A 10,923-nucleotide genomic window follows, 5' to 3' on the forward strand; every position below is an offset into this window, starting at 1 on the left:
TACAGTTTTGTTATTGCATTTGGCTTTTGAAATACAAATTTAGAAGACCAATATTTTCCCTGTTTGGACAAAATATTTTGAAAGTTCATGTCAAATATCAAACAAAAATATATTTCAAATGACAAAAAAATTATCAAACCTTTAGATGAACTGGTTCTTCAAAACCTCATCTTTGTTTATTATTTTTCTCTAGTTCTCAAATGTATAAAACTCTCGACACTATTAAATCGTTATTAATACAACATAAGCACATCCAAAGACTATCTCCTACAAACTGGTTCATTTGATTTTTTTATTTAATATTACCTTTAGTTAAGTCCCAAATCTTTACTACATTAACAAGTCCAATACGTTAATATTTTTTTTTTACATTACTAAAAAGAGAATCATAAATCAAGCAAAGCTAAAGGTAACTAAATGATCCAACAATGAACTCGTTAAAATTGTTGCAAAACACATGATTTAGGAAGGAAAAAATATCAGATTGAGTATGAAAACGCACCTCATCTCCCAAGGGAAACCGATGAATGTGTTCTTTTTTCATCAGCATCTACCATGTGAACCCTCATCCTTTTCTTGCTAGGAGAATCCTTATATTGATCCTTCACCGGGCCCATTAAATGTTTGCCTAACATCTCATCCTTTCTTGGTGAACCCTTAGGCTTATTATGATATTTGGGGCTCATTAAGACATTTCTTACATTTTCCTCAGTACTTAATATATTAATGCTAATATCCTCTTCATTTGCAGCAGCTCTACCATCAAAACCAAACTGATCCCCTAGTCTTTCAAGCCTAGCTTGTGATCTATATATTGTAATGTATGTTAAAATCGATTAAACGGCAAAATAGAAATACAAAAAAAAAAAAAAGAATTACAAATAGATCCTTACCTCTTTAGTTCATCTTGTATCCTAGAGTAGCGATGATTTGCCTTCACAAACTTCCTAATTTTTGAGGAAATTTTGAAATATGAAAAATAGAATATGTAAAAAATAAAAAAGGGTGTAACTGAAAAAGTTAATAGTTAAGATTGGCTATGATGATCCATGAAATACGTTCTGCACTCGTCTTTCCACATGGACAATTACATATCAAGCTCTTTAATTTTGGAATTTAAACTATCTTCTTCTTGGACCCTTTCCTCCGAATAGAACTAAGCACTATTATGTTGATGAGAAAATATGCAATTAACACTTGAAAAAAAGGGAAAACAAATAAATAATAATAGTCTACTTAACTCTGCTGCAGTTGCTCTTGTGATCTTCTAGCATATCAATTTCAGATTGCACATGCTTCAACCCCACCATGGGTTTAGAAGGAAACACAGAAAAGTAAGCACCTGAAAGGTTTGAACTTTATAGTCAAACAAAAAAATATTGGTAATTATTAGTTAACTAATAAAAAGAAAAATAAACCTGATCATCATGAACATCCTTGATTTCTGAAGATTAGGCTTTTGTTTCTCTGCCTTGCTCACCCCCATCTGATAATTTAAAGCTTCCAGAATATTCACTTTCACCATCAAAGAGATCTCTCTTTTTGTGACCCCTGGAATACACTTATGAAATAAACTATTAAGGACCAGTTATAAGTATCCTTTACGCTTAAGAACATAAAAACTTAAGCCTTAAAATTTGGAATGTAATTGTTGAAAGTTTAAGGTGTCAAAACATAAATTGTGTGACATTTACACTAACTAGCAAGAAATTGGCCTATCATGAAGATTTTGAAATTCAATCTACAGAAAAAATGCCAAGCACCCAATTAAGAATTCACATGATAAGAATTTGAGAAATTAACGATAAATATGACATATAGAGAGAAGTAGATAGGAAGAGAGACACACAATATGTGCTTCAGATTTACTTACAGATAGAACTTGAACAAAAACCGAGTTGGATGAGGCTACACATCGTCGACAGGGTGAGGGAAGGGAGCATGTCTACAACAACAATGTCTTCGGCTGGTGTTTGTTGGAATCCTAAGTCGAGTAGGACTTGGAGACCAAGTAATAGCAACCTAGTTTTTAGGAAATCATAAACAAGTAGGTTTTTAGTTTCCTAATTGTAATCTAATTACAAGTCGGTAGTTAGGAGTATATATATACATTGTTTTAGGTCGAGCCATGATCATTGGAAAACATTGTAATATCATGAGTTTTGAGAGATTTTCTCATATAATCAAAGAGTTATTTTGATTAAAACAATTGTGTTTACATATTCCAATCTTTAATTGGTATCAGAGCTAAGAAACAAGAAGCTGTGAGATCGATTTTACCTGTTGACGAGTCAGGTCAACATTGCTGATGCAGGGGAAGACGGAGGACCTACTCCGGTGCGGACCAAGGAGGTAGGAGCGACTTCTGTTGTCTGTCCGATGCTCACACCAACAAATTACACTGTCTGGGCCCTGCGTATGAAGGTGGTGCTTAGAATTCACAAGGCTTGGACAGTGATCGATCCAGGAATAGAAAAGAATGAAGAGAAATATTATTTTGCAATAGGATTGTTGTATCAGGCAATCCCGAAAGATCTAATCATGCAAATCGGAGATGTGGAATCTGCCAAGGGACTGTGGGAATCGATCAAGGCTCGCTATGTAGGAGTTGATAGGGTGAAAGAGGCCCGATTGCAAACCCTAAACGCAGAATTTGATCGATTGAAGATGCAAGAATCTGAAACGATTGATAGCTATGTTGGAAAGCTATCTGGAATCGCGTCTAAATCAGCAGCCCTAGGAGAAACCATTGATGAATCGAAGTTGGTAAAGAAGTTCCTCAAAACATTGCCCCGATCGAAGTTCATCCAGATCGTTGCCTCCCTTGAACAGGTGTTAGGCCTGAAATCAGTTGGCTTTGAATACGTGGTGGGACGAATCAAGGCGTACGAAGAGAGGATAAAAGAAGAAGAGGACGACGGAGGAGAAGGTCACGCGAGAGTGATGCTCACGAAATCAGCATCGTCTGGCAGTGGTGGGTCTTCTTGATTTCATGGAGGAATGACAGGGAAGGCAAAGGGAAAAGGCTCGTCAAGTGGAACTATTCATCGAGCAACCGGGTCGAATGGTGGGTCAAGTGGATCAGGCCCAAATGTGTTTAAATCAAAACAGGCACAAGATGGGGAGCCCAATTCTAATTGAAAAAATTGTAATTGTTGTTGTCACAAGAATCGGAAAAATAGGGAAAAAGACCGATCTAAGGTAATTTGTTTTCGGTGTGACAAACTGGGTCATTTTTCTTCTGAATGTCCGGAACGACTCCAAAAATTACAAGAAGGTGATTTTTCGGAACGTGACGACAGTGACGAATCCATTTTTTAAATACGGATCGGGTTGAAGAATTCTCTAGAAAGACTTAGAGATTCGGGGGTGATTGTTTGAATCCTAAGTCGAGTAGGACTTGGAGACCAAGTAATAGCAACCTAGTTTTTAGGAAATCATAAACAAGTAGGTTTCTAGTTTCCTAATTGTAATCTAATTACAAGTCGGTAGTTAGGAGTATATATATATACATTGTTTTAGGTCGAGCCATGATCATTGGAAAACATTGTAATATCATGAGTTTTGAGAGAGTTTCTCATATAATCAAAGAGTTATTTTGATTAAAACAATCGTGTTTACATATTCCAATCTTTAGTGTTTTCCTAGGAATCGATCATCCTGTTTAGAGGGAAGAAGATTTAGGTAAGCACGTGAATGATAATGGGGGAAGGGAGGGTTGGTTAGCTTTTGTAGGTTGTATTGGAATCTAAAATCACCAGATTTTTAAGAATTGTAAATTTATCAGAAAGATGCGAAAGAGAGGAACAATAAGAGATTCATTGCATAAAAGTATTGACAACTCGACACACTCGAAATGGCCAACATCATCTAAAATTTTCTAGAAGAAAGAAATAAGAGATAAGTAAAAGGGGCAAATCGGATGAAGAATTCTGACAATGAAATTGATATTGAAAAGGACCTGTTAAAAGAAAAAAAGGAAAAACAAACGATGAAGAACAAAGATCAATTACACAAATTCAGTATTGCAAGAGAAGAAATTTTGAATATTGGAGTAAAATCAAGACGAACTAACCTTATTCCTCGAGGCGTTTGAAGAGGCGAGGTAGATGCGAATTAGGATATCTTTTCTGGCATGATTGAAGTAAAAAAGGAATGATTTTTATGTTTCTTTAGGTTATAATTGAGAGAGAGGGAGAGGGTAGATGACGAAGGAAAGAATAGAGAATCATGTAATGGTGTTTGAATAACCAGGATGTCGGAAAAACAATCCAATGGTGAAAAATTAAGGGTTGAAATGTAATGAATTGTCCTGATTTCTTAAGATTAGAATTTAAGGTTCTCTTTTAATAATATTTACAGATTACTAATATGAAATAATAATGATAAGTGTTTTAAATATTATTAATTTTATAAAAAATATAACAATTAACACGATTTTATATGATAAGAATATACATAGAAAGAATATATATATATATATATATATATATATATATATATATATATATATATATATATATATATATATATATATATATATATATATATAATTTCTGAGAAAATATTAACTAGACCAACCCCAAGCAACACTATAAATTATTTTGTTTTTTATAATAAATTTGGTGTATAATAGCTCCAAACAAAATATTTGTTCTTATATCACTATGATGTTGTAATACGTAAATTAATAAAAGATCATATTTAATAGGATGTTACATTATTCATTTGTATCAATAGGTTAACTTTTTTTACAATATGAACGTTAAAATTAGAACTCCAGTTTGTATACAGTTTTATTTTATTATTTGTATACTGATATCATATCTGTATTATTTACCATTTAAGTTTCATATTATATAATAAGTTAAAATCATATATTATATTATAATATATGTGAATAACTTATATAAATTAAAGTTTTATCGCTAGAACAAAACAAATATTAACCCACAGTCAAATCCAATCATAATCCGGATAATGAGCTTTATTCATAGACTAGTTTATAACCCATGAGAACCATGGTTATAAAATTAATTAAATTTTCATATTAAAAAATTAAAATTATTAATAAATTATTTTAAATAAATTATTATTTAAAAGATAATTTTTTAGTTATATAAAATTATAATCGTTGATTTAAATGAATATGTAAAGTTATATCACCTTGTAATATGTATTAATTTTATTTTATTTTTTAATCTAACGTTATTAATTAATATAATTAAAGTGAAAAAATTTAAAATTTAATGTAATTAGAATGAGAAATTTAAAATTTAAAATCCACTCTAATAAATAATTTTTTTTACCATATATCACACTCTCATTAATTTGGTCACATATCATTTTGTGGTTATTTTCAATTGAATTTTTTCTACATGACATTTTATGGGTCTTTTTTTTTTTTTTTTTTTTTTTTTTATAATCATATTCCATATAATATTCAAATGTAATAATAAATGCATATCAATTTCATTAATTGACTTTCCTTTTAATTTTAAAATTTCTAAACTAAAACCTCATTAGTTTCCTTTGTTTATTTATCTAAATGATTGTTTAAATTTAGAAAAGAAAAAAAAACACATTAATTTTAATAATTCAATTTTTTTCTTTCAAACTTTTAAATGTTTAGAATTTCATATTTCATTTTTCTTTTAAATGAACTCATTTAATACATGGGTTTTACACCTAATTTGAAATAGATAATTAATATGTTGACAAGTGGCATGATAGGAGACATATATAATATTAATGAGGAGTTTTAATATTATGACACTTATCAATAGAAAAATAAACCTATTTATTTATTAGAATAAGGAGATTTCCTACGAATTACCCATATTATTTTTCACACTGATTACTCTTGGATTTATTTCTCACGTACTTTTTTATCCACATATGTTGCAATTTGAGGGTAATCTATAAGAAATTCCTAAATAAGTTACTTATAAGGGTGTGTTTTCTAAAAAAAAAAAATAGGCAGTTTTCAGAAAAAGTGCATTTTTATATCTAATATGTGGGTTAAGATAACACTAATTGTATGAAATTTTGATCATCACGTGTAACACTTCATCCTTTTTCTTTTGCTATATAAAATTAACCATTTGATGATTAAAGGGTTATTATCTAAAAACCCTTAGTTTTAAATCTAAAGTTTTCGTTTGCCAAAATCGATTTTTTTCTTCTTATTTTGACCTTGTTATTTAAGAGATGTATATAATGAATGAATATTCAGTTTCAAGTAATTCTCTCAAAAACCCTTCCAGGTTCTCATCTAAAACCTTCTGCACTCTCATTTCTTGACAAACATATGAAAACACAAAATTTGAATCATACGCATAATATTTTGTGTCTAAAATACCCCAGCACATCAAAGTGTCATAAATAACAAAACAAATCAATGATAAAACAACAAAACGATGCATACATGATTTTTTATGCCCAAAATACCCCTACTTAACATAACGGCCAAAATACATGATAATTCTAGTGTACCAAAATACCCCTATGCATCTAAACATAACAACAGCACTTGTAATGCAAAAAACTACCAAATCATAGAAAAGAAGCATGGTAAACAAAATACCCTTGTGCGTTAAAACTAAATTTAATTACTAAAGGGAAGTATTTTTTACATTCAGAACCTAACATCAAATTGTACAACCATCTTTACAAATGGAGAAAACATGATTGTTCAAAAAAGCATACTCAAATACCATAAAAGTTGACACATACAGTAGATGTTGAAAAACAATTGGATGTTTGTTACAAAAAGGTGAAAGAAAAAGGCAAGCATTTATTGTTTCCCTAATCTACCCCACTTTGCTGAGCACTCTTACTCCAATCGAATGACCTTGTCCATAGAAGAACCACCCATATCCTTGTCATAAACTAGATATTTCAACTTGAACTTGATTATCCTATTTGAAACTTTTCTTTGGAATGGTACTTTGGCTTCGAAAACTTGTGTATTTTCATTACTTTCATCACCCTTCTATTACAAATCACTATATTAATAAAATTTTAATCAATATTAAAAAGTGTATAACTATGAAATTATGGTTAGCATATCATTCCTTCCAAAGTCAAATCAATCTCATCTGGTAAATACCCAGACATCTCCATATCCCTTTTTTAAAGTTTCCTGATTCTTGGTAAAGGTCCATCAGGAAACACATAATTAGGAATATCATTGCACTTTGAGTTAACCTCATTAACACTACCAATCTGAGAAGCATCACCTGTTTGCATCTAGCCAAGATCATGAGAAATGAAATCCTCAACATGTTGTTCAATTTCAGGTGGGACACTTTTAGTTGTATTTCAGACTTTCCCCCTCTCCTTATTTCCATCTTTTTCTCCCAACATCAAAGTTATTTGTTTTGACATGTGAGGGACCTTCACATTTCTTCTTTGTTTTGGATTTTGATCTACCTTCACCTTAGCTCCTTGGTCTTCCTATTTTTTTGGAAGTTTTGGATCTTTGGGTACTTGTTCACTTTTCCATGACTTCATATTATGCCCTAGTCCTAAACACCTACCACACTTATTATCTTATTAACCCTAATTCTAACACTTAGATATTTGAAACCATCATCAATCACATGCCTCTTCCTCTTAGCCTTAGGCCTTCTATGCATCCTCTTAATAAAATTTGGTAAGGGTTTGATATAATCAGTGTGGGCCCACATATTGCTACTATTTACAGGTAAGAAATTTGTAGTATAAGTTGCTTCATATTTGGCCTTACTAAACCAAGTACATATGAAATTTATTTGTGTCAAATTGATAAAATATATTGCAACTTGGGCATGAACACATGACACCCCTAAAATCTCTCACATCTTGCAACTACAACAACAAGCATCCAAATTCACATAATAAATTACAGATGCATATCTTGTCTTAAATATATCCCCTCCACTTGGTATCACTTTCTAGTACATATAAATGCTTAGGAAAATATTCAGAATAGGTTCATATATATAACCAAACTAACAAACATACCTCACATCTTTTCTAAATTCTTCCATTTTTTCATATGAAGGATGGACAAACTTCAGTTCCCCATGATGTTGATGTTTCACCTGTATGTTAGAAACTTTCCATCATGTAGATTCGGATCTCATATAGAGGTGTAAGTAGAGGCTTTTCCATTTAAAAGTGCTTCCCATTTAAGGCTTATTTGTGATATGTGCTTAAAGGATTAAGTACTTCATACAATATGAGAAGTAGCATTCTTGGTGGCATATACTTGTTGGTGGATATATTATCAAGAAACTTTTTCTTGAGTTTTTTCCGTCTTCAGTAACTCCCCAAAACCAAGTGGGATCGAAGTCTTCAAATGTTGTTTCTCTAAACATCCTATGTTTTGTTTATAGCCTGTCTATATCATGTAATTGGATCATTGGTAGTTTTGTTTAAAATGATCTTAAAAAATAGTCTTTTTAAAATTACTTTTACTGCAGCTTAAAATTGTTTTTATAAAAAAAATATTTTTTTGCTTCCCCATCAGAGCCTCTTTTACATGTTAGAAATATTTATTATCAAGTTTAATAACCTTTAGTTTTAAAATATTTGATAGTGTCACATTTATTCATATATTTATGCAGTATTTTAATACATTTGAGCTATATATTGGTAAAATTCAAAGATATTTGGTACTTAGATGGTTTAAATTCTATTTCGTAGTCAAAAAGGAAATTCTTAACGAAAAAAGACTAAAATTGAAGAAAGCTAGAAACTTGGAGCTTGGAGGTTACATTGAGAGGAAGAGGGAAAAATCGAGCATAATGAAGTTCTCATGTCGTGGAAAATTACATTCCACGACATGGCATTAGGAATCTTCTCGATTCATACATAAGGAAGTTCTCATGTCGTGAACATCTATTCGTTACGATGTGAAGATGTGTCAATCATAGAAATTTCCCCAGCATGCATGGAAGCCTTGGTGCATACGTTATTAAGATGTTTCTCATGACATGACACTCATATTGTCACGATATGAAAGCTGAATTATGGCAAGTATATGTTTCGGACTTTAGGTTGAAATTAAAAGACTTTTTCTGAAGAGCTGCCATTAAAAGGCAACAAAAACCATTCTAAGAACCCTCGGATGGCAGAATACAATTAGAGATCAAGAGTTAGAGAGATTGGAGCAAGAATTCAACATTAATATTTCGGGTTGCCTAAATTTAATCATGCTTAACCTAGCTTACTACTTGATTATGTGTTTTACTGCTATAATCATGGGTTAAAACCCTTTTACTTCTGCTTAGATTAGATGTACCATAATGCTATGTATTAGTTTCTCTTTTATTGGATTAATGAAGTTGGTTTAGCTAGTGTTTTGATAATTCACTACCTAGTATGTTAAAAGTTTCAATTGTTATTGCCTAGCTCCGAAGTTTTGTGTAGTTAGATGTCCACTTTGCTTGCATGAACTTGTTACATAGTTGTTTATGAATCTTAAATTCCTAGAGCTAGTGATTGACTAAATCCTAGTTTAGATGATAAATATAGTTGCTTTAAATGTGATAGAGAGCATTATTTAACCATAATATGTTTTTTGGTTATTTGTCTCGATCATAGGTAATTAATAATGGATTTATCATTCATAGCACAAAATCATTATAATCAATTAAGTTTCTAACTTGTGCATGACCATTTCCTACTAGTTCATGAATCGGTAAAAACATTAGGAGATCAAACAAAGACTTCTAGTAACATTAAATTTCGTAACCAATTAAAATTAATCCTTATATTGAAATTAACCATAGGAAAAAGGGTGATTCGAAGCTAAATAGAAGTATCTTTATTCTTTTGACTAAAAATCATGTTTAGTTGTTTGCTTAGTTTTGAAGTTCTTAGAATCAAATTAATTTAATCTGAAATTGCAAAATTAGATAAACCCCTAATTTTTAGTTGTTTTTCTTAGTTTAACTTTTACTTCTTATTTTCTCAATTAAAATATCATTCCCTGTGATTGGCTCCTTACTTACTCTACTTTACTACTAGGCGATTAGGTACATTGCCTATTTGTGTTTTAGCAGAGTCGAATAATTAAAATTATAAATTTAAAGCTTTTTTAGTATATATAATATAACACATCAAAGTTTTTGGCGGCGTTGCCAGGAAACGGCTTATTTTTGTTCTAATTTAATTACTGTTAGTTAATTGATCCTTTTTGCGGGGTAAAAACCACAAAAACTTAATTTTATGTTTTGTTTTAGTTTTCTGTTTAACCAGATTTCACAAAGTAATGATACACTCGCCACGATGTGAGAACTAGTTCGTTTTTCGTGTTTTTTTTTCAGTAGTATATGACTAAGGGATCTTCCTCAAAGATTGTGCCACCACTTGACGATCCAAAATTCACGTTTCACAAGAAAAATGACAAGAAGATTGACGAAATCCATTTACAATCCCGTTTCAAGTCGGATATCTCTCTGACCTTTAAAGAGAAAACTAGAGAAGTAAGAGAGTGGGTACAAACCAGAAATAGAATCCGAGAGAGAAGTAGAAAGTAAGGTAGAAGACATGAGGAACATCACGAGAATGACCATGGAGGAGTATAATAGGATAATGCATAATGACAATGGGTCGAGTCTCGTACCACCAGAAATTCCAGCTACGACGAACTTTGAGCTCAAGGGACATATCCTCACTATGCTCAAAGATATTCCATTCTATGGAAGGATCACAAAGATGCCTACAAACACATCGACGGGGTATTAGATATTGAAAACTAATTTAATGTCCCGAATGTTATATAAGATGCGGTGCTACTAAGGATGCTTACAATGACGTTTACAAGAGCAACAAATAAGTGGTTAAAGTCACTTACACCTGGAGCGATCACGACACAGGTCAACCTTTGAAATGAATTCATCCAATAATCGAACCCTTGTTCAAAGATAGCTA

General features: G+C 31.4%; 1 protein-coding gene across 1 annotated transcript; it reads right to left on the bottom strand.

Moving 5' to 3' along the window:
• Positions 1–495: 495 nt before the first annotated feature.
• On the bottom strand, positions 496–2,979 carry LOC145074045 (zinc finger CCCH domain-containing protein 40-like). The gene is made up of 5 exons (XM_079020489.1): positions 2,281–2,979; positions 1,419–1,551; positions 1,059–1,342; positions 894–947; positions 496–807 (listed from the first exon to the last, which is right to left on the bottom strand). Exons 3-5 carry the CDS (start codon positions 1,079–1,081, stop codon positions 504–506), a joined length of 381 nt encoding a protein of 126 aa, XP_078876615.1. The 5' UTR covers positions 1,082–1,342; positions 1,419–1,551; positions 2,281–2,979; the 3' UTR covers positions 496–503.
• Between the last annotated feature and the right edge of the window lie 7,944 nt (positions 2,980–10,923).

The sequence above is a fragment of the Lactuca serriola genome, chromosome 9 (assembly GCF_051521515.1).
Source record: "Lactuca serriola cultivar US96UC23 chromosome 9, Lser_US96UC23_V15, whole genome shotgun sequence".
NCBI classification, from domain to species: Eukaryota; Viridiplantae; Streptophyta; class Magnoliopsida; order Asterales; family Asteraceae; genus Lactuca; species Lactuca serriola.

Coding starts and splice junctions, on each gene's coding strand:
- LOC145074045 (XM_079020489.1), bottom strand. CDS start 1,081: ATGTGGAAAGACGAGTGCAGAAC. Junction 948..1,058: donor TGGAAAGACGAGTGCAGAAC/GTATTTCATGGA, acceptor CTCAAAAATTAG/GAAGTTTGTGAAGGCAAATC. Junction 808..893: donor ATACAAGATGAACTAAAGAG/GTAAGGATCTAT, acceptor TACAATATATAG/ATCACAAGCTAGGCTTGAAA.